The sequence below is a fragment of the Setaria viridis genome, chromosome 5 (genome assembly GCF_005286985.2).
Source record: "Setaria viridis chromosome 5, Setaria_viridis_v4.0, whole genome shotgun sequence".
Classification (NCBI taxonomy): Eukaryota; Viridiplantae; Streptophyta; class Magnoliopsida; order Poales; family Poaceae; genus Setaria; species Setaria viridis.
Window position 1 is genome coordinate 31,398,954 of NC_048267.2, and position 22,988 is coordinate 31,421,941.

The 22,988-nt window shown below is 49.1% G+C and overlaps 1 protein-coding gene and 1 long non-coding RNA gene across 2 annotated transcripts; both read right to left on the reverse strand.

Moving 5' to 3' along the window:
• Positions 1–3,041: 3,041 nt before the first annotated feature.
• LOC117854814 (uncharacterized) lies at positions 3,042–5,047 on the reverse strand. The gene is made up of 4 exons (XR_004640383.2): positions 4,884–5,047; positions 4,601–4,791; positions 4,175–4,221; positions 3,042–3,328 (listed from the first exon to the last, which is right to left on the reverse strand). It is a non-coding gene; the product is annotated as an uncharacterized lncRNA (long non-coding RNA).
• Positions 5,048–5,655: 608 nt separating this feature from the next.
• Positions 5,656–6,181, reverse strand: LOC117856428 (putative ripening-related protein 6). The gene has a single exon (XM_034738798.2). It carries the CDS (start codon positions 6,179–6,181, stop codon positions 5,774–5,776), a length of 408 nt encoding a protein of 135 aa, XP_034594689.1. The 3' UTR covers positions 5,656–5,773.
• Between the last annotated feature and the right edge of the window lie 16,807 nt (positions 6,182–22,988).

Below are 22,988 nucleotides of genomic sequence, written 5' to 3' on the forward strand. Positions count from 1 at the left end.
TGACCTCCCGCTCTCTCCGGTTTCTGGCTGCGTCTAATAACACGTTTCCGCAAGTAGCGGGGACGATGGAGTCAACTAACGATCGCTGATGTAGTGATGTACGTAACAGCGTTTCTGATGCAAAGGTTCCGGAATGGTATAGGCACCGCATGGACGCGCGGCGCGCTGGGTGTTTTATTCTTCGCCGAAGGTAGCTTGTGTGTACGTAGCAGCGCTGGTACCAGCTTCGTTTCTTCCGTCGTGCGAGAACAGAAACAAGGCGTGGTCCGAAGAAGACTAGAATGTTGTTCAACTGCATCACCGACCCAAGAGGAGTCTTTTACCCTGTTCAAAGTTCTACCTTCTACGCTGCCACCTTGCGTGCGTCCCATCATCATGAGGGTTACTGCACAGTCTGCACCTCATGGGTTAGCTATGTTTTTTTTTAGGAAATACTGGGTTAGCTATGTGTAGTAATAAGGTAATAGTTTTTTTTTAAAAAAAATATTAAGGTAATAGTTCGGCGAGCACGATCATTCACCACCACATGCATCGGTTGGATGGTTGAGATGTCGTGACTAGACATGATTTCAGGTTGTTGTCCATCAGCATCGAAAGTATTGCAGGCATTTATGTCGTGTAAATCGATGGGTGCTGTCGCTTTTTTTGGTTGTCATGACAGAGTGTTCTCTCATTTCGCAGGATGCGCGTGTACAAGCAAAGGACTGAAGGAGCACTTCACTTGAGTTTGTCAGTTTACTGGGCTTTGCCGTACGTTCAGTTCAGCCCACCCAAGTAGGCCCAGTTAGTCCAACGGAATCGTGAATGACGAGCTTTTGTTGGTTGTTGCGTAAGGGCCTGACTACAACACGTTAAAGTTTAACACCCATCAAAGTTTAACACCCATCACATCAGATATCTGAATGCTAATTAGAAGTATTAAATATAGACTAATTATAAAACTAATTGTATAGATGGAGTGTAATTCACGAGACGAATCTATTAAGCTTAATTAGTCTTTGACAATGTGGTGCTACAGTAACCATTTGCTAATGATGGATTAATTAGGCTTAATAGATTCATCTTGCGAATTAGCATAAGGTTCTGCAATTAATTTTATAATTAGCTCATGTTTAGTTCTCCTAATTATCATCCGAATATCCAATGTAATATTGTTAAAGTTTAACACCTCGTATTCAAACACCATGTAAACGCTACAATACTAACGAGTGATGAGCTCCCCTGTCTCATCACCCGCTTGGCTACTGTCTCTTGGCCCTTGTTTACTTCACCCCCAACTCCCACCTTTGACACTATGCAAAAAGAAGATTCCCCGTCACATCAAACTTGCAGTACATGCATAGAGTACTAAATGAAGACGAAATTAAAAAACTAATTGCACAGTTTTGTTGTACTTTGCGAGACGAATCTTTTGAGCCTAATTAGTCAATGTTTGGACAATAATTTACAAATACAAACGAAACGCTACAGTATTGCTACATGAATTTGGGTTGCTCAAAGTTAGGCAACTCAACAAGGCCGATGTCGATGACGCCAATCTTACTTCGCCAGCCACGCCACACTTTCACCCTGTTGGCGTGCGCCCCTATCTCCACACTGGCCCACAGATTGTCTCGCCGCGCTACGCTATCTTCGTCGGGCCGGCCTGGCCTGCCGCCACACTGACCCCTATCAGCCTCCCCTCCAAATTAACCATGGGCACGTTGACATGAAGAAGATGAACTGCAGCACAACGCGAGATCACCTATAGTAATATCACGTTCCTTTTGCGACGCCGTGACTCCCAGTCCCGCATGCGATCGATCTGAAGACCCTGGTACGGTCCAGCAGGCCTACGTGGAAGAAAATTAGGTGCGCACCGGATGTAAACCGCATCCGGTGCACACCCGTGCGCTCGCGTGACGTGTGGACGCCAATTCAAATCCGACGGGAGCGCTCGCGATACTCGTCCAGCGGCTCTCGCTCGCTCCGGGAACCGCGTGCGCCAGCGGCTCGCTCGCTCGCTCGGCTGTATGGCTCGCGAATCGCACGGCTGCATGGATGCGTTTTCTCTGCCTGGAAGGAATTAACGCCAGCTAATCGCGCAGCAGTCGCGCGTGTCCTCCTCCTCGGTGCTGCCGCTGTCAGTCCAGCTCAGCCGTCGTCTTCTTCGTCAGGTGGTAGTATCATTTCGACATGAGCTTGGCTCTCAAGGATGAATTGGCGCGGTAATTGGAATCAAATTAATCCATTGATTAGTAATTAACAGCAGTGTGCTAATGGAGTACGGAGGACTACTAGAGTAATTAGCTAGTCAACACAGGCTTTGCATCTGGCTACCCCAGCTGGATGGTTAGTCCGGGCCTTGGCTATGCATCGATCAACAACAAAATGCTTTGCTTGATTTGATTTGGTTTGTTTTGGGGGGCTCGCTGAATGGGCGAGGAGCCGAGGATGACATCAGAACACTTCTGATTCAGCGAGCGAGCCGTGCGATTAGCTGGCGTTAATTCCTTCCAGGCGGAGAAAACGCATCCATGCAGCCGAGCGAGCGAGCGAGCCGCTGGCGCACGCGGTTCCCGGAGCGAGCGAGCCGCTGGACGAGTATCGTGAGTGCTTCCGTCGGATTGGAATTGGCGTCCACGCGTCACGCGAGCGCACGGGTGTGCACCGGATGGGGTTTGCATCCGGTGTGCACCTAATTTTCTTCCTACTAACGGGGGCTGTACCCGCCCCTACCTACAACTAATGACCCACCCCACCTCATATATTTAACTAGTCTACCCACCCTGCCCTGCCCCACCGAGCACGGGTGCAATGGGTTGCAGCTGCCTGGTGCCCTTTTACTTGCAGCACCTACACTAGCACTGTTAAGAAACTTTGCGATTTTCATATCTCACCTTGTTACATCTCAGGACTCGGAATATGCAGAAGATACATACAACTAGTGCAAGTGCACATTGCGAACATGTGAATATAAGAGAACACATGTACAAAGATGATCCCATCAGTTTAACATGCATGGAAGACGCATGACAGTACGACATGACATGGCACACGCATAAGTAAATATCCAAATTAAACTCAATGTCTAGTGTACATAAACAAAAATATTTATAATCCAAGTTCCCCAATTTTGCTGTTGGAACATTTGCAGAGACAGAGGCAAAGTTTCTTCAATCAGCGATGTAAAAAAATAAAAGGAAAAGATTCAGTACGGAACACAATGTGCTGTATGATAGTTTCATATTGGATTGTTCGTGAAACAGAAAACAATAGCATACTGCTAACTAAGCAACTCCACACAGGACATTGTTTGTGCCATTTGAGCTTCTTCGAACTCCCCCTTCTGGAATGCACACAATGATAGATAGAAACATAATTATGTCAGGTGGCTGCAGATGCAAAGGCAAACACAGAAAAATCTAGCATATTATTTAGAAAAACTCACAACAATGACATGCAGACAGATATATGCAAGATGCAGAAAATATTGTCAACTCTTTTGGATTACTGGAGATGTATAACATGTGTACCAGGTCAGTGCACTACTGCAGTAAATATTCAGAGGTGAATGAAATGTTGCAAAAAAATTCAGAGATGGAACTGAAACACCATGTCAGTGAACTGAAACTACTAGCCAGGATCACTGCACTTGTATTTCCGGACAGCATCCTAGTAGCGGTTCATGTAAGACAAGACAAATATTTCTTTAGACAGCCAAATCCTCCTTATCCGAACACAAAAACAAATGCCAAGCGACAGTCTTGTAGATTGGTAGTCCTGTACACATCTTTTCCGAAAACAAAAACAAATGCCATCGACATCCAAAAATAATAGACATGATCAGCCAAATCCTCCTTTTCCGAACACAAAAACAAATGCCAAACGACAATCTTGTAGATTGGTAGTCCTGCGCACATCTTTTCCGAAAACAAAGACAAATGCCATCGACATCCAAAAATAATAGACATGACCATTAACTGAGAAACTTCACAAGAATATAGGCCTGCTAATGGGGGCTTAACAGGCACTTTTTTAAGCTGCAGAAGCTGATCCTAGCTACATGATTAGTTCATCAGACTATACAGATTAGTTCAGAAATTAACCAGCGATGATCCTAGCTACATGATTAGTTTATCAGACTTTCAGTCAACATAACACCCGATGATAGAATATCATATTAGTTGAGTACCTTTAGGATCCATTTGAGCTTCTCAAAGTTCCTAACTTGCTCCTGGACTACACAGATAAGGATAATTATGTCAGGTTGTGCTATTCTGTTTCTATACTAATCCTATTTATACAAACCAATAATTTAGAGAGAACACGCCGATTTACTGCTGTAAACTACTGACTATTTGACAATGTATATCCATAATCTTTCATTGAGACTAACACTAACAGTAACAACAACCTAAACCTTTTGAGAAGTGTAAATCAGATGAGCAGATACACATATTTTGCAAGATTGTCGGATGCACAGTATCCAATTTTCTTCATTAACTTGCATTTGACCATTCGTAGTGAATTGGAAACAGAACATATACACATATATTTTGCATTCCGTTGGAGAGAGACAGATCGTAGTGAATTGTAGAGAAAAGGGAAGGAGGCGCACCTTGACTTCTCGAAGGGACCTGGTGCCGGTGTGGTTCCTGGGACGGGATCTGTTGGTGCAACCTTGATTGTTGCCGGTGTGGTTCCGAGAGAAAAAGGAACATGCTGGGTTGGAGGCCGACGAATCCGGCGTCAGCGCGGTACTCGGCGACTTGGCCGGCGGCGCTCAGTATGGAGGCCTCCCCCATAGATCTAGCAAGAAGGGGAAGGGAGTGAGCCGTTGAGGAGAACAGGAAGGGGTGATGCGGAGGAGGAGATGGAGAGGGAAGATGGGAGAGAAATACCTCGATCCGTGGCCGTCGGACGAGGATCTTGCACGGGAGGGGCGGCGGTGTCACCTTCTACTTGCGGGCGCAAGGACGCGCCGACGCGAGGTGCCCCGTGCCCCATGAGCCGCTGCGCGAGGTCAACAAAATCCGTACTAACCCGCTCCCGACCCGCAAATGCAGCAGACCCACCCTGCCCCGACCCACTGGCCTCTAAACCCACAACTACCCATGCAAACGAACCCCACGCAACAACCCGATCTGAAATCCCCATTTGTCCCCGCCCCACTAGCAGGCCTACTGTCTAGCTAGTCGAGATATGGTACTGGACTCTGGAGAGACTTTTGCCTTTGGCAATCAGGTCAGAATTATGGCGCCCAAACATAACCAAACTGTTAAGCCCATAATGTCGCACGGTCGCCGGGTGGCCGCTTGGTAGAGTCGCATCGCACGCACGGTCGGCTGCTAGCTGCCGTTTCCGATCCGCTGCCTGGTGGAGAGCAGCACGGGCGCACGGCTGCAAACTGCACGCTCGCCGACGTCCAAGTTGCCCGAGAGTGCTCGACTGCTCGCCTTGCCAGCTGGTGCTCGTCGTGATCGGCAGGCCAGCAGTAGCTCACGGAGTCACTGTATTCGTCCGCGCCGGAGTACATGAGGGCCCAAGAGATGACGTGCTTGTGACGAGTCAGCGTCGTTAAACAAAACACCACCATGCCATTTTTAACCGAGACTGACGACAACACGTGACGTACGTTTATTCTGCTACTCCACATAATAGTAGCAACGACGAGTGGCATGTTAACTGATAACCGTTCTACACCGAGCTAAGAACGGCTACCGCCTACACATACGGACGCTCCACGTAACAAGGGTCTAGAACAACGATCTCGCGCCAGCTCCAGGCGTCATCAGACGTCGTCGGACCAGGTGACGGGCACCTCGCCGACGTTGGTATCGAGCCCGAGCGCCTTCCACACGGCGGGCGACGTGACGACGACGTTGCACCCGCACCCGCGCCGGGAGTCGCACTCGTCCACCACCTCGGCCTCCACGGCGCGCCTCGTGCGCGCGCTCGCGAAGCGGATCCGCCTATGGCATCGCCGCCCGCCCGCGTACCACCCCGTGGAGAGCGCCGCCAGCATGTCGCGGTCGCTGTGGTAGCGCCCGTCGCACGCCGCGGGCAAGCCGCCGTCCTCGTCCTGCTGGAACTGGAAGCCGCTCACCGTCATCGCCGCCGGGGTGCCGCCGCGCTCCGGCACGGCCGGCGACGAGCAGTTGCTGGGGTGGTGGTGGGGGTGCCCCTTCTCGTGGCGCATGCCCGGCACCGACAACGCGACGTCGGCGCCTCGTCGTTGTCACCAGAGCCGCACGGCGGGTCCGGCTTGTCGGCGTGGTGCCGGGCCGCGGCGCACGACGCGAGCATATGCAGGGAGCGCGGCCAGTACCGGAGCAAGCTTTGTGCTCGCCATTGCTGAGCTCTCGTGCTCGCTCGCTTATCGCTCAAAGATAGCTAGCCGGCCTAGCGCAACACTTGCCGTGGCCCGTAGGGGGCTTGGGTTGCTGGCGGGCTGGTACGAGATGTGCTCGCTTAAATATGTGCGTGCTGCAGGCGAAGCAACGGATATATAAATACTCCTACTTGCACAGTTACACGCGTGCTCGCTAGTCGCTAGCTTGGCTTAGCCTTGTGTAGGCGTGTGTGCTTTGTTGACGAACAAAGATACGAAATTCCATTTCAGGAGATAAGTACGACGTCGTTTCGTGAGCCCAGTTTTGCATAGTTATTAAGATTGAGAATTAGGTAACTGTGCCAGTGGAGTATCGTAGGGATGAAACTCCTCTCACATATGATGAAATTCTCCTCATAAATAACCTTGCCAAGTCAGCAAAATTGCTGATGTAGTATAAAATTTATTGTCCATAAAACTCTTCATAAAACTTCATTGAGACTGGCCTTATGCTCGATGCACCACACGGGATTAATGTCTCTTTTGGAGGCAGAAACAAATTACGTTTGTAAAAACGATGTTCTTGAATTTCATGGTGTCGCTAATCTTACAGCGGTAATAACTGAGATGAATTGGCGGCCCATACGAGTGGAACAAATGGCAGAGTTTGTCATCCTGTATATGGGACTGGTACAGAATGTTCAACTCACTAACCAGGAGGACAAAATCAAATAGAGGTGGACTGCTAATGGATCATACACCTCTAAGATCAGCTTACCAAGCACAGCTAAGGGGAACTTACAGTACCTTTGAATGCAAAGCCATTTGGCAAGCTCATGCTGAGGCCAAGCATAAGTTTTTTGCGTGGTTGTTGATACAAAGCAAGCTTTTAACAGCTGATTAGATGGTGGCTAGAAATTGAGAATGTGAAACGGAATGCCCATTATGTGATCAAGCAATAGAAGCAACAGTGCATCTGTGCCTCCAATGCACCTACGCTAAAGAGGTATGGATGCTAGTATCTAACTGGACGGGGGAATAATCAGCATACCGGAAGATGAAGATGTAGAAGTGGAACAATGGTGGCAGCGATCACTTGCGGCATTCAACAGGAAGCAAGGCCGATCGGTAGCAGCGTACCTCATCCTCACTGCATGGAACATATAGAAGGAGCGCAACCGGCGAATATTTGAAGGAAAATCTCTACGACCAATGCAAGTATTCGACATGATACAAGATGATCACTAGTAGAGAACTGACTCTCGATGCGTCCCGTTTTTGTTGGCGCTAGAAATCGGCCGACCGAATCCCCAGCGCCTTAACACACGACCCGGGAGAATCTGCTTAACTCCTGTTCGGGTGATTGCCCTGGTGCGGTTCGCGCGGCGTGCCAGCCAATCTGACCTATTGATTGGCAAGGAAGAGAACGTGTCAGATCCAGAAGTCGCGATCGGCTAAATTTCCGATCTCGAGAGAGCTTATCAGCGAATCGGCCGATTTGCCGTAATAAAGAAATCGGCTATGAAGCAGCCGATTACCAGGCAGCGTGAATGAGAACTATTGGAATAATCAGTACAACGCTACAGTAGCAACACTAGGAACAGATCTAGTCGGCTATGCGTAAAATAAGTAAATTAAACGGCAAAATATGAGAAAAGCCGAAATTGCCGATTCCTAGCTGGATAACTGGTGATAGAACTAGAAAAACAGGTAAAACCTACAATTCTAGTAAATATCGATAACTAGTGAATAAATCTAAATGAAACAACAGCGATGCGCCCGAAGTTAAAGCTTAGAATTTACTCGGTAAACGGAACTTACAAGATCGGCCGGAGGTCAAGTTGATGCAGCCCCGCCAACCCGTACGAACTCGTGAAAAATAAGAAAGTATTTGGCGAAGTTGCCTGCTTGAAAGTAAGTACGAGGAAATAGTAGTTTGTTGTATTGAGTTGTTGATAATTACAGATCTACAAAAGTGGCTATTTATAGCCCCGTACAGACGACTTCTTATCTGACTAGAACTCTATCCCTAATTCAAATGGAAACGAATATTTACAAGTACGACTCGTACTAGGTCGGTTATTATACGCTTCATGGGCTGATTCCCTTTTCATCTTTATAATCCTTTCCAAGCCCATACCGGTCCAATTATTCCAACCTCCCAATCGGCCGATTTCCTCATCGGCAAGGGGTAACCGATCGGGAACCGGGTGCGTCCGATCCAAACCCCAGGGGTCAAGTGAGGCGGAATTCTAAAGATCTATCGGCCGATCCTGGACTGTAGCATCAACCAACCGATCTTTAACTGTAGCGCCACTCGGCCGATTTCCAACTGTCACCCCTGTATCCTGCTGTATCTTCCCATTTCTTCTTTCCCTGACGCCAATTTTACTCGTGTCGAAATCTGGCGTCAACACATGCCCCCCAGTTTCGGAGTAAAACATAGTCTTTACTTCGAAATTCTTTTCAACTTCCTTTCCGAAACAACCGCAATGAAAATATCCTTCCGTTTCGCGGTCTTCAACCTGATGATTGCAATCTTTTCGAAACGGGCGCCCACGACAACCACTACTCCCGAAAAACTCGAAACGCCGGCGTGGTAAAAATTCCATTTTTACCCTTCCTCAGGCCCCCTTTAAATATCAGCACATCCCGCACTTCCTTTCGAGCTCACGTCCTTCTTCCTCAGCGCACGAGCCTTCTTCTTTCCCCAGCACTTTTCCTTAGTTCCACAGTATTCCGGCATCGTCTTCCTGTCACCTTTCTTCCTCCCCTCCAATGGCGGCACCTTCAGGCACCTCACCCGCGCGCGATGCTCCAGAAATAGCGCCTCCGGCGGAGGTAGCGACAGTGGTGGCCCCGTCGTCGGAAGAAGGAGCTCCATTAGCGAAAGTCGAAGCTTCTTCCGAGATCCCAATGGCGATCCCAATGGCGGCCTCATCCTCCGCAGCTGCACCGGCGATCCCGCCGACTACAAGGAACTTCATCCCCGAGGTCATCACCGAATCTTTCCTTTATCGGTAATACATTTACTTTAGATCTATTTCTTACTTTCGCACCCCCTTTCCTTTCTTAGGCGGTTAGACATCGCATCACCATTCATCTTACGGGAAATCCCGGCCTTGTTTGCCTCGGACCCATGGGGAACCCAGATCCAACTGAGCTAATCAATTTGGAAACCCATAGGATCACTTCAAACAATCCACCATGAACCTGGATCACTGGTTGGGCACCTTTAGGTCTTGGCCAAATGAAACCCCCGGTTGGAGGGAATGGTACCAGCGAATAGCCGCACCCAAGAGGGTCCAATGGGACGAACTCAAAATCGGCCAATGCATCAACCTATCGTTGTCCCAAATGGAGAGAAATGAACCATTAGTGATGGCAGCCTCTTACTTTTGGTCTGATGCCCTCAATGCATTCTTGTTCGGACATGGACCTATGACCCCCACACTGGCCGATGTGGTTCTGCTGACTGGCCTGGACATTTCCTCCCCGGACACCCCTTTCCGCCTTTTAACCGCAACATCGCATCGACTGGACATGAGGGGAAACGGCGGGTGGAAAGGCTTTATTAGATGCAACAAAAGGGCCGGATCTGTTGAGAACAGAGAGCACACAACCTTCCTAATGATGTGGTTGGAGAAACACTTCTTTTGCGGGAGAGCAGCTGGCCCATCAACCAACACCCAAGCTTTAGCCAAAGCATTATTAGTAGGGACTCCTGTCCCTCTTGGAAAACACTTGCTAGGAGCGGCATACCACATGCTTCACCAAATTAGCATCAAACTATCCAAAGGGGAGCCGATTGGAAATCCAGGCGGACCCTGGTGGTTCATTAACTTGTGGCTGAACCTGTATATGAGCAAGATTTCTGAGCAGAGGGTGGAACACATGACGTTCCCCAGCATCGAATCGGTAGAGGATCCCACTGTCCGACGCCGATGCACATCTTTCGGCGAAGCGGCATCGGCCTTCCCCGGTTGTCTGTACTCTGCTACCAAAGTGGCCGAGTACTTCCGGTTTTTTACAACGGTTTTAATGAAGATGCAACCGTCTGGTTTCCTTATCGGCGAGATGACCCCATCTTTGAGCTCCCTTCTTGCTTTGACTCAACTACCGGCCGATTCGACAAAGACCTTGCAGATGATTTAATCAAACCGGGAATCCTGCCGGCCAACTTCTTCTCAGGGAAAGATGCTCCTACGTATGAGTTGTACAATCCCTCTGCTGCAGCACGTCAATTCGGCATGGGTCAGCTGCCGATTCAAGCGTACTTCGCCGGACGAGCTAAGTTCAGAGATGAGCTCACAAAAGGTCTTGATTATAGTCGGCTGCGGGATCGGGTCCCAGACTCCAGCACCATTGACCTGAAGGACTGGATAGTAGCTCCCTTCGCTGTCCAACCATTCAAGCTCTGGTGGGCCGAATGGAAACAATACCTGTTCTGCAACTCTGCGTCGACATACTGCAATCTCCTGGATCCGACCAACATCGACCCGAACGCCGAGGTATTTTTTCCTAATCAATTTTCACTCCTTTACCAACGCGGTTGAATACGTATACTAACATTTTGCTATTGCTTCAGTCTGAGAACCGTGTTCCCCCAACACGCAGCCGGAGTGGTCGGCCGATAGAAGACCATCATCCATACACCATCTTTCCCCTTATCGGCTTCGACGCCCCTTCCGTGGATGTAATCGCCGGCTGATCGAAGCAGGCACAGAAGAAAGTTACCAAGAAGACCAGTCGCCGAGTTCGAGCTTGTATAGAATCGGCTGACCCCCCTGCGATCATATCGGCAGAAACTTCGGCCGCACTGCCTCTTCAAGCTGCCAGAGCAGTAGATACTCAAGTTGTCTCACAAGCTGGGGCAGCCGCTGCATCATTACTGTTGGAGGCTATGCAGGTAAACTCATTACCCAACCCTTCCGATTGATGTCCCTGCACTGACTCTTCTTATCTTAGACTGCACAGATCACTTCCATGGACCCACCACAATCAGCAGCAACCCAATCGGTTATCGACGCACCTTCGCTTCCATCCGCCGAGGTATAACACTCTTTGACCGATTTTCCTAGTATTTGGATAATGTTCTCATTCAATCCTTTGACACAGGTCACTGGTGCGTTGAACGCCCCTCTTAACCAACCAACGGTCATCTCCCTGGAAGCTGGTCCAAGCACAGCACCAATCATCATAGAGTCTTCTTCTTCTGATGAACCAATGGCACCAGCCCCTGAATCGAGGATAACGGCTCCCCAAATGCAGCTTGAGGAAATCCGATTCAAGGAGGTAAGAGACTTTTCACCCTTACTTAGCCGATTTGCTACCACCATCGGCTGATTTGTTTTTCTTCTTGACTTATTATTTCCAGGAACAGGATACCCCCAACAACAGTCTCTTCTCATTTGCGGTCGCACTCTCTGATGACGAGGAAGTCGCCTCTCGCCAAGTCACTTTGAGCTCCATCCCTGATGACGTCCGCACCAAACTCACCAGCATCCGATCCCTTCTTCAAGAAGACATCGGCCGATTAGTAGAAGACACCTCGCCGATTCGACAGCTCTTTGGTGACGTCAGCGGGCGGGTACCAGAAGAAGCGGAGGAAGCCTTGGCGCCGGCCGCGTATATCGAGTCGATGAGGATCCCGGTTTTCAGGGCCCTGCGTCACATGGCCGATCGCGCCAAGTTGGCCAAGACTCGTGAAGAGGAAGATGCGTACAAGCGTCAGGCCCAAGAGGTGCACCAACGAATTCATTTTGTGGAGGACTCTCGCCCAGGGATTGTCGGCACGATAGATCGCCTCAAACGCCGGAGGGCAGAGCTTGCCAAGGAGATGGAACAGGTGACCAAAGCAATAGATGCCGAAGAGAAGAGGCTCCAAGAACTCCCTTCCATCATCGCCGATCTAAAACAGGAGAGGCAGCATTTGGCCCACGAAGCACTAAAACTCCACCGCAATGTGTCAGAGGTCCCCGGATCGGCGGATGATGACCAACGGGTCTTGGACTCTGCCGATTAGATCCGGCGTCGAGCGATTGCGGCTATCGATGCCCTTCTGGGTAACCTGTAAAAGTACTGACCATTTTGTACGAACTTTTAATGGCTGCTTTGACCGTCCTTCGTGACGCCTCTTTTATTTATTGCCTTTCTCACTTCCGACGGGACGCGTCTTACCAAATACCTACGCCTCCTTTTCTTATAAATGCCGGCCTAGACCCCCGTTCCGAGAGTACCAGTTTAGCTCGGCTTTATTTTCCCAACCTGCTCTCGTCGGCGCGATCTTCAGTCATGTCTTCATCGTCTTCTTCCTCTTCCTCTGTTAACCAGGTGAAAGTTTTGCCCTGACCCTCCTTCTCAGTTTAGCTTTTCTGAAGGAAATCACTTTTTTGATCGTCATTTCCTTCAGCCACGGCGCCTTAGCCCCGAACTCGAACGCGCCATCGAACTCATGCACTCCGATGAACCGTTGTCGCAAGAGGACAAGGACTTAATCTGGGCTCATCGTGACGAACTCCAAGAGCATGTTCCTGCCGACATCCGACGGATCTGGGATTCTCTGGACGGCAACGTCTGCCGGCGACCTCAAGCCGACAGAAGCCATCTGCTTCCCTGACAAGTTGTCCTTGAAGATGCAGCAGCAGGAACATCGCACCCGTCAATGGATCGGAGCCACCCTCTCCCTCGTCAGGTTGAAGCGGAAGTTGCGATGAAAGAGATAGAAGAAGAATATATCCGTCTTATGATAGCACTCGGTCGGGCTGAGAGAGAGCGTAAGAAAAAGAGTAGTTAATTAGTTTTTGTTCTAAGGGCGACTTGTACCTTGTCGGCCATGTAACCCACCATCCGTACCGAATGAATACATCGGCCGATTGGGACGATTACATGTTTTCTCTAGACGAACCTTTTGTATCGGCTGTGTGCTGTTTATCATGGTTGATTTTCTTTTATGCTCCGACCCATATACTAGGGTAGTACCTTTTCAAGTACCTTCCATTCAGAGCCCTAGTAAACTCCTCTCCTTCGGTTGTTTCCAGAATATAAGCGTTTCCTGGAGCACATCTTCCGATTTTATACGGCCCTTCCCACGTAGGGGACCACTTTCCGAATTTAGGATCTTTCGTCCCAATCGGCAACACTAACTTCCAAACCAGGTCCCCTGGAGAGAATTGTTTGACTTTGACCTTCTTATCATACCACCTAGCCACTTTCTTCTTGTTTTCCTCAATGCTTATCAAAGCTCTCAATCGTTGGCCGGCCAAGTCATCAAGTTCCCTTTTCATGAGTGATGAGTAGTCATCGGCCGTTAACTGGTCTTGGAGTGAAATGCGTCTCGACCCCACCCTTGATTCCCACGGTAGTACTGCATCGTGACCGTACACCAACTGATAAGGGGATAACTTGGTAGCCCCATAGCAAGCCATCCTGTATGCCCATAGAGCCTCAGTCAAACATAGATGCCACTTTTTCGGCTGCTCCTCTATCTTGCTCTTGATTAACTTTATTATTCCCTTGTTGGAGGATTCGGCCTGGCCGTTAGCCTGGGCATAATATGGAGAGGAGTTTAACAATTTGATCCCCATATCGGCCGTGAACTCCTCGAATTCTTCTGATGTGAACATTGTCCCCTGATCGGTTATGATAGTCTAGGGAATGCCGAATCGGTAGACGATATGATCCCTTACGAAGTCGACCATGGTAGCCGATGTCACGACTCTTAACGGAATTGCTTCCACCCATTTGGTAAAGTAATCAGTGGCCATCAGAATAAATTTGTGCCCTTTGCTTGATGGAGGATAAATTTGGCCGATAAGGTCTATTCCCCATCCTCTGAACGGCCATTGTTTGATAATGGGATTCATGGCCGACGCGGGCGCACGTTGAACATTCCCGAATTTCTGACAATCCTGGCATCCCTTATAATATTTGAAGCAATCTTCGAGGATCGTTGGTCAGTAATACCCATTATTCGTGATCATCCACTTCATCTTATGGGCCGACTGGTGGGCTCCACACACCCCCTCATGGATTTCTCCCATCAGAGTCTTAGCCTCTTCTGTTCCCAGACACTTGAGTAGGACGCCGTCAATTGTTCGGTAGAACAAGTCGTCTTCCAGCAGTACGTATTTGGTAGCATGGAAACGCACCCGCCGATCCACTTTCTTGGACGGATCTTTCAGGTAGTCGGCAATTTCTTTTCGCTAGTCATCGGCCGCGAGTTCCAGAGCCATAGCGCGTAAAATTGGCCGATATCCAGATGCGTGCTAGGCGAGTTTGTTGGCATCCTCGTTGTGATTCCTTGGGATGTGTTCGATTACTGCCGATTTGAATTCTTTTAAGAGCTGCAGGCAATCTTCGTAATAAATTCTCAATACGTCGTCCTTGCATTCGGACTTCCCTGTTAATTGATCCACAATAAGCATGGAATCCCCGAAGACTTCGACAGAATCGGCCTTGACTTCTCTTAGTAATTGTAATCCCTTCAATACAGCTCGGTACTCTGCTTGATTGTTAGTGGCGGTGGCTTCTATCGGCAGAGAAAAGTCATAATTTACCCCCCGAGGCGATATGAGGACGATGCCGATTCCTGATCCAACCCCACATGATGATCCATCGAAGTATAAAGTCCAAGGTACCGGTTCCACGAAGGTAGCCTCTGGTCCGCAGTGTTGGGCGACGAAATCGGCCATGACCTGTCCCTTGACGGCTTTCGCCGATTCATACCGAAGGTCAAACTCTGACAAAGCTAAGATCCATTTGCCGATTCGCCCTTTCAAAATTGGCAACGACAGCATGTATTTTACCACGTCGTCTTTGCATACGACCACACATTCCGTCGATAGCAAATAGTGCCTGAGTTTGGTACATGAGAAGTAAAGACATAGGCACAACCTTTCCACTGGAGGATACCTTGTTTCAGCGTCCAGAAGTCTTCTACTAACATAATAAATTACTCGTTCCTTTCCTTCGAACTCTTGGACTAGTGCCGACCCAATAGCCTTTTCTTCAGCTGATAAATATAATTTAAATGGCTTACCAGTTTGAGGAGGGACCAATACCGGTGGTGAGACCAAGTACTGCTTGATATCTTCCAGTGCCTTACGTTGCTCTTCCCCCCATATAAACTCCTGGTCGGGCTTCAACTTTAATAGTGGTGTAAAAGCTTGGATTCGCCCAGATAGATTAGATATGAATCTTCTGATGAAATTCACCTTGCCAATTAGAGATTGCAACTCAGTTTTATTCTGTGGGGCCACGACTTTGTTGATGGCCGCTATGGTCTTCCGATTGATTTCTATTCCCCGCTCATGCACCATGAATCCTAAGAACTATCCGGTGGACACGCCGAAGGCACATTTATTCGGGTTCATCTTCAGCCCATGTTTCTTAGTGCATTCCAGCACTTTTCGCAAATCGGCCAGATGCTCTTCGTGTCCTTTGGACTTGACTACGACGTCGTCGATGTAGATTTCTACCAGTATGCCGATGAGTTTGTGAAATATGTAGTTCATGGCTCTCTGATACGTGGCGCCGGCGTTTTTTAAGCCAAAAGTCATTACCACCCACTCGAATAAACCAAGGTGGCCTGGGCATCTGAAGGCCGTTTTGGGTATGTCTTCTTCGGCCATAAGTATTTGATTGTACCCAGCGTTTCCGTCCATGAAGCTAATAATCTTGTGTCCCGCGGCAGCGTCTATCAGCACATCGGTCGTTGGCATGGGGTATCCGTCCATTGGCGTGGCCTGATTAAGATTCCTGAAATCAACGCACACGCGTAGGTTTCCGTTCTTCTTGTATACTGGTACAATGTTGGAGATCCACTCGGCATAACGGCATTGCCGAATAAATCTTGCTTCGATTAGCCGAGTTATTTCGGCTTTTATGTCTGGTAGAATTTTAGGATTGCACCGCCGTGCAGGCTGTTGATACGGCCGATATCCTGGTTTTATGGGTAGCCGATGTTCAACAATAGATCGATCTAATCCGGGCATCTCATGATACTCCCAAGCAAAACAATCCTTAAATTCTCTTAACAAACTTGTCAGTTTACATTTGTATTCTGGGTCTAAATTTGCACTAATATAAGTCGGCCTTGGTTTGGTGCCATCGCCTAAGTCTATCATCTCCAACGAATCGGCCGACGTGAACCCGTGCCCTAGCTTCCCATCTTCTCGGGCGAACTGATCCATTTAATCTGAGTCTTCGGAGCCGACTGCTCGGATCGGTTGTAGGCCAAAATCGGACACCTTCAAGAAGTCAGTATCCCATATTCTACCAGATATGCACTTGACGGTTTTGCAGCTCCACTGCTGCGTGTCGGCTGCCGCAATGCTGTATGCGGAGTCGGCGTTGACCACCTCGATGTTGTCGCCGACCCATTGTACAAGACATTGATGCATTGTCGACGGGATGCAGCAATTTGCGTGTATCCAGTCTCGGCCGAGTAGCATGTTGTAGGATCCCTTGCCATTAATAATAAAGAAGGTAGTGGGAAGGGTCTTACTGCCGATGGTGAGGTCGACGCAGAGGGCGCCGCGAGCGGGGGCATACGTTGCCCTCGAAGTCCTTGAGCATCATGTCTGTCTTGGTCAAGTCATCATCGCTTTTCCCAAGCTTCCGGAGCACGGCATATGGCATGATGTTGACTGCAGCTCCTCCGTCTACCATTTAATCTGGTGAGGGGTCGGCCGTTGACATGCCCTTTAAGGAACAACGCTTTTAGGTGTTGCCGTTTGTCATCTTCGGGCTTCTCGAATGTGGCTGTCATTGGCTCCAAAGCCAATTGTGCCATCTGTTCTTCTATCACCGATATATCCTGTCGGTCGGCAGGAGTCATAAATTCCATCGGCAGTATGAAAACCATGCCGATGTCGGCTGCCGATTCATCGCCTGCCGATTCGTCGCCTCCTCTGTCGTTTCTTTTGGGGCGCCATACCTAAGACCTGCCTTCCCTCTTGTCCGTCGTGTACTGTTGTTCTTCCTCCTGCTATTCCCACTGGCGGAGACGCTGGATTCTTTGTTTTTGAGACTTGGTCAATCCATCGGGACACCACCTGGGGTTCACTGGTTTGGTTCGCGGCCTGGCGCGTTCCCATTCCGGTTCGTGTCCTAAAGGGTTCTCGTCTGACACTCTAGCATCGGCCACCTCTTCAAGCGGACTGTGAATGCTGGCCCTATTTTCCGACCGGTCATGTCGATCAAATCTGCCCCCCGGCCTATCATGGCGCTTGCCTTCCGACCGGTCATATCGGTCACTTCTGCCCCCCAGCCGATCACGCACGGGAGGGCACCGGTCGTCTTGGTCGCGCCAGTTCCTATGGATCGGCTCTGGTCTCCCATCTCTGGAGCGAGACCTATGCAACGGCCGATTGTTACGATACAGACCGTTGCACTCTGGACAATTATCGGCCGACGGTAACCTGAGGTTGCTTTCCCAACAGTGGATGAAGAACGGGCATCTCCAGTGATCTTCATGTCGCCGCATCGCTTCTTCCCGGGATCTTGAGCGCTCATGTTGCCGCTGATATTTGTGGAGCAGGAATTGGGAAGTGATGCGTGGCTCACCTGATCCGCCGTCGTCGTCTTCCATCCGTCGCTTCCCCTTGATGTCTTCAGGCGCCGCTTGATTTCTGGGATCCACGGCACCACTCTTTTTAGCCGATTCGGACGTAAGCACCCTTGTTTGGAGCGGATTCTTTCCCGTGTCAACCATGTTGGTGGGGAAGGGGTGCTGATCGATCTTCATCGGCTTGGCTGGTTTTGTTGATACTTCAAATTTAAGTCTGCCCTGCTCAATAGCCGTTTGTATCTGTTGCGGAAGATTTTGCACTCGTTAGTGTCATGGGAGGTAGTGTTGTGCCATTTGCAATATTTCATCTTCTTCAGCTGTTCGGTAGAAGGTATCGTATGGTATGGCGAGAGCTTAATCTGTCCTTCCTGGAGTAGGAGGTCGAAGATTTTATCGGCCTTCGACGTGTCAAAGCCGAACGTTTCTGGCTCCTTCTTGCCGAACGGGCATGATATCGGCTTTTTTCCCTTAACCCATTCCGCAAGACCGACCTCTGCATCTTCTTCGGCTTCAACCTCTTCTAAGTATGCCACCTTCTTCTGGAAGTTCCTCTGTGGAACGAAAGAACGTACCTCCTGTCCAGACAATCGGTGGACGATTTGTCTTAAGCTCTCAAACTCCTGTGAGGCGTATTTTTCTTTGATGTGAGGTAGGAGACCTTGAAAGGCTATATCAGCCAGCTGTGCGTCGTTTTGAGCCAAAGAATAGCATTTGTTCCTGATTTCCCGAAACCTCTGTACATATGAGGATATCGGCTCGTCGCTTCTCTGCTTGAGGCTGGTCAAATCGGACAGCTTCATCTCATGTACCCCGGCGTAGAAGTATTTATAAAACTGCCTCTCCAAATCGGCCCATGTAATAATCGAGTTGGGCGGTAATGTCGTGAACCACTGGAAGGCCGACCCAGACAAGGACGATGAGAATAGCCGCACCCATAGAGCGTCTTGCGTCGCTGCCTCTCCGCATTGGATGATGAATCTGTTCACGTGTTCTACGGTTGAAGTGTCATCCATCCCCGAGAACTTGGTGAAGTCAGGAACTTTATACCGATGGGGAAACGGCAGTAGGTCGTACGTAGACGCGTACGGTGTCCTGTAAGTGTAAGTCTGTACCTTCGGCTTCAAGCTGAATTGTTCCTGAATCACTTCTGCTATACGTGCCGACCAGTCCGGCTGTTGCTGGTAAACTGTTGGCTGAGGGACTGGCACGTGCTGGTATATCGGAGGCGGGATGGCTTGATGCTGAGTAAAAGTATGTGGCATCTGATGTGTTATAGCCGGCTGTGTATTCAGGGTCGGCTGTTTGAATGAGCCACTCGTTTCATCGTATAGTACGAGCTCTGCTGCTTTGCTCATCTCTGGTGCGATAGGCTGGTACGGCGGCACAGTTGGTCGAGTGGTTGCCTGGAAAGACGCCTGGAATTGGGGACTTCCCTGACTGGCTGATTGATCCTGAACGGCCGTAGCTGATGGTGCCCCCCAAGGCGCTGGATTAACCGGAGGGAACTGCACAGAGGACAGCTGAACGGGGTGTAGCTGGAGGTGTTGTGTGCCATTATACCTCATAGGAATTGATGATGAGGAAGCGCCTGAACCCCCAACTGGAAATTGGATCGGCTGAGAAGCCGAATTCAGATAACCCTTGTTTGGTGGAATCGGCGGAGCATATGCCGGTCCCTTGTACCCTTGAGATACCCCGCTAGCCAAGGAGCTGATGACGGCATTGTACACCGTATTTGCAAGCACCGGGGATTGATCAATGAAGGCTTGATAAACGGACTGCTGGACCATCTCGGACATCTTGTTCGAGTCCTCGGTGATTGTGATCTGGCGGGGAGTTGGAAACGGAGACTTTTTGATAGTCTCCCCGCTTCGGGTGCGACTGAAGGACTGCAGGCAAGCCTTCCGGTAGTATGCAGTCTGCTTCTCTAGTTCTTCCTTCTGGTCGTCCCTGAGATCTACCTCTGCCACTTCGATGATGTTATCTTCGGAGACTTCAGCAGCTTTCGACATGGTGGCGGTTGTATTGGTCCCACCAGGCGTGCCAAAAGTGTGTTGGCGCTAGAAATTGGCCGACCGAATCCCTAGCGTCTTAACACACGACCCGGGAGAATCTGCTTAACTCCTGTTCGGGTGATTGCCCTGGTGCGGTTCGCGCGGCGTGCCAGCCAATCTGACCTGTTGATTGGCAAGGAAGAGGACGTGTCAGATCCAGAAGTCGCGATCGGCTAAATTTTCGATCTCGAGAGAGCTTATCAGCGAATCGGCCGATTTGCCGTAATAAAGAAATCGGCTATGAAGCAGCCGATTACCAGGCAGCGTGAATGAGAACTATTGGAATAATCAGTACAACACTACAGTAGCAACACTAGGAACAGATCTAGTCGGCTATGCGTAAAATAAGTAAATTAAATGGAAAAATATGAGAAAAGCCGAAATTGCCGATTCCTAGCTGGATAACTGGTGATAGAACTAGAAAAACAGGTAAAACCTACAATTCTAGTAAATATCGATAACTAGTGAATAAATCTAAACGAAACGACAGCGATGCGCCCGAAGTTAAAGCTTAGAATTTACTCGGTAAACGGAATTTACAAGATCGGCCGGAGGTCAAGTTGATGCAGCCCCGCCAACCCGTACGAACTCGTGAAAAATAAGAAAGTATTTGGCGAAGTCGCCTGCTTGAAAGTAAGTACGAGGAAATAGTAGTTTGTTGTATTGAGTTGTTGATAATTACAGATCTACAAAAGTGGCTATTTATAGCCCCGTACAGATGACTTCTTATCTGACTAGAACTCTATCCCTAATTCAAATGGAAAACGAATATTTACAAGTACGACTCGTACTAGGTCGGTTATTATACGCTTCATGGGCTGATTCCCTCTTCATCTTTATAATCCTTTCCAAGCCCATACCGGCCCAATTATTCCAACCTCCCAATCGGCCGATTTCCTCATCGGCAAGGGGTAACCGATCGAGAACCGGGTGCGTCCGATCCAAACCCCAGGGGTCAAGTGAGGCGGAATTCTAAAGATCTATCGGCCGATCCTGGACTAACCGATCTTTAACTATAGCGCCACTCGGCCGATTTCCAACTGTCACCCCTGTATCCTGCTGTATCTTCCCATTTCTTCTTTCCCTGACGCCAATTTTACTCGTGTCGAAATCTGGCGTCAACAGTTTTAATCCCGGTTTAAAGTAGGCCCGGTACAAAAGGGGGTGCGCGGTGCTTTACTCCCGGTTGGTATTTGCAACCGGAACTAAAAGTCACCTTTTGTCCCGGTTCAAAAATCAGCCACCCGTGGGGGACCCTTAGTCCCGGGTGAAAAAATCAGCTACCCGTGGGAACCCTTTTGTCCCGGGTGGTAAGAATAACCGGACTAAAGGTCACCCTTTTAATCTCGGTTGGTGTTACCACCTGGGACTAAAGCTTACAACACTGCCTTTTATCCCGGTTGGAAACACCAATCGGAATAAAAGGGTCCCTCATGGGTGGCTGAAAAAGAAATAAGACCCTCGGACCCTGTTATCCCGGTTGGGCAAGGAAAGAAACGTGTCAGATCCCAGAGGTTGCGATCGGCTAAGGTTCCGATCTCGAGAAAGCTTATCAGCGAATCGGCCGATTTGCTGTAATAAAGAAATCGGCTATAATACAGCCGATTACCAGGCAACGTTGATAAAGAAAACTACTAGAGCAATCTAAACAACGCTACAGTAGCAATACTGGAAATAGATCTAAATCGGCTATGTGAAAAGTGGTAGATTAAGTAACAAGATATAAGAAAGCCAAAAGTTCTAATTCCAAGCTGGATAACTGGTGATAAAACTAGAACAACAGGTAAAACCTAGAATTCTAGTGAATATCGATAACTGGTGAATAAATCTAAACGAAACAACAGTGATGCGTCCGAAGTTAAAGCTTAGATATTACTCGATAAGCGGAACTTACAGAATCGACCGGAGATCAAGTTGCTGCAGCCCCGCCAACCCGTACGAACTCGTGAAAAGAAGAAATGTATTGGCGAAGTCGCCTGCTTGAAAGTAAGTACGAGGAAATAGTAGGTTGTTGTATTGATTTGATGATGATTACAGATCTATGAAGGCGGCTATTTATAGCCTGTTGCAACCAATCTCTTAACCGACTAGGACTCTATCTCTAATTTTAAATGAAAATGAATATTTACAAGTACGACTCGCATCGGAGTTGACTGCTACGTTCCGTGGGCCGACCCCTTTCAATCCTCGCGATCTATTCTGAGCCCATATCGGCCCAACTACTCCAGCCTCTCAATCGGCTGATTTCCATCAACCCTTTTCGCCGAAACACTGCAGCGCCAATCGGCCGATCCTCAACTGTAGCATTAATCAGCTGATTCCCAATCGTGACTTCCGTGTTTCGCCGCATCACCTGATTCCTTCTCTTCTCGACGCCGATTTCATATGTGTCAAAATCTGGCGTCAACACATGCCCCCCAGTTTTGGAATAAAACATAATCTTTACTTCGAAATTCCTTTCAACTTCTCTTCCGAAACAAACGCATTGAAACTATCCTTCCGTTTCGCGGTCCTCAGCCTGATGATTGCAATCTTTTCGAAACGGGCGCCCACAACAACCACTCCCGAAAAAATCGAAATGCCGGCACGGTAAAAATCCCGCTTTAACCCCTTCTCAGACCACCCTTAGATACCAGCACGTCCCGTACTTCTTTTCACGAGCTCACGTCTTCCTTCTTTGGCATACTGATCTTCTTCTTCCTCCGGCGTCTTCCTTAGCCTCCAATCTTTCTCTCCGGCATCTTCTTTCATCCACATCCCATCCTACTTTTCCAATGGCGGCACCCTCAGGCACCTCACCAACATCCGAAGCCCCAGAGATGGCTCCATCAGTAGCAGCCCCAGCGGCAATGGCGGCGGCTCCATCGGCGGGAGCGGGAGCTCCATCGGCGGAAGTTGGAGCTTCGACTGAAGTCCCATCAATGGCTTCAGCACCCGTAGCTCCGCCGGCGATCCCGCCAACCACGATGAGCTTCATCCCGGAGGTTGTTACCGAAACTTCTCTGTTTTTTTTAATGTCAATGTATTTACCTTAGATCCGTCCTTACTT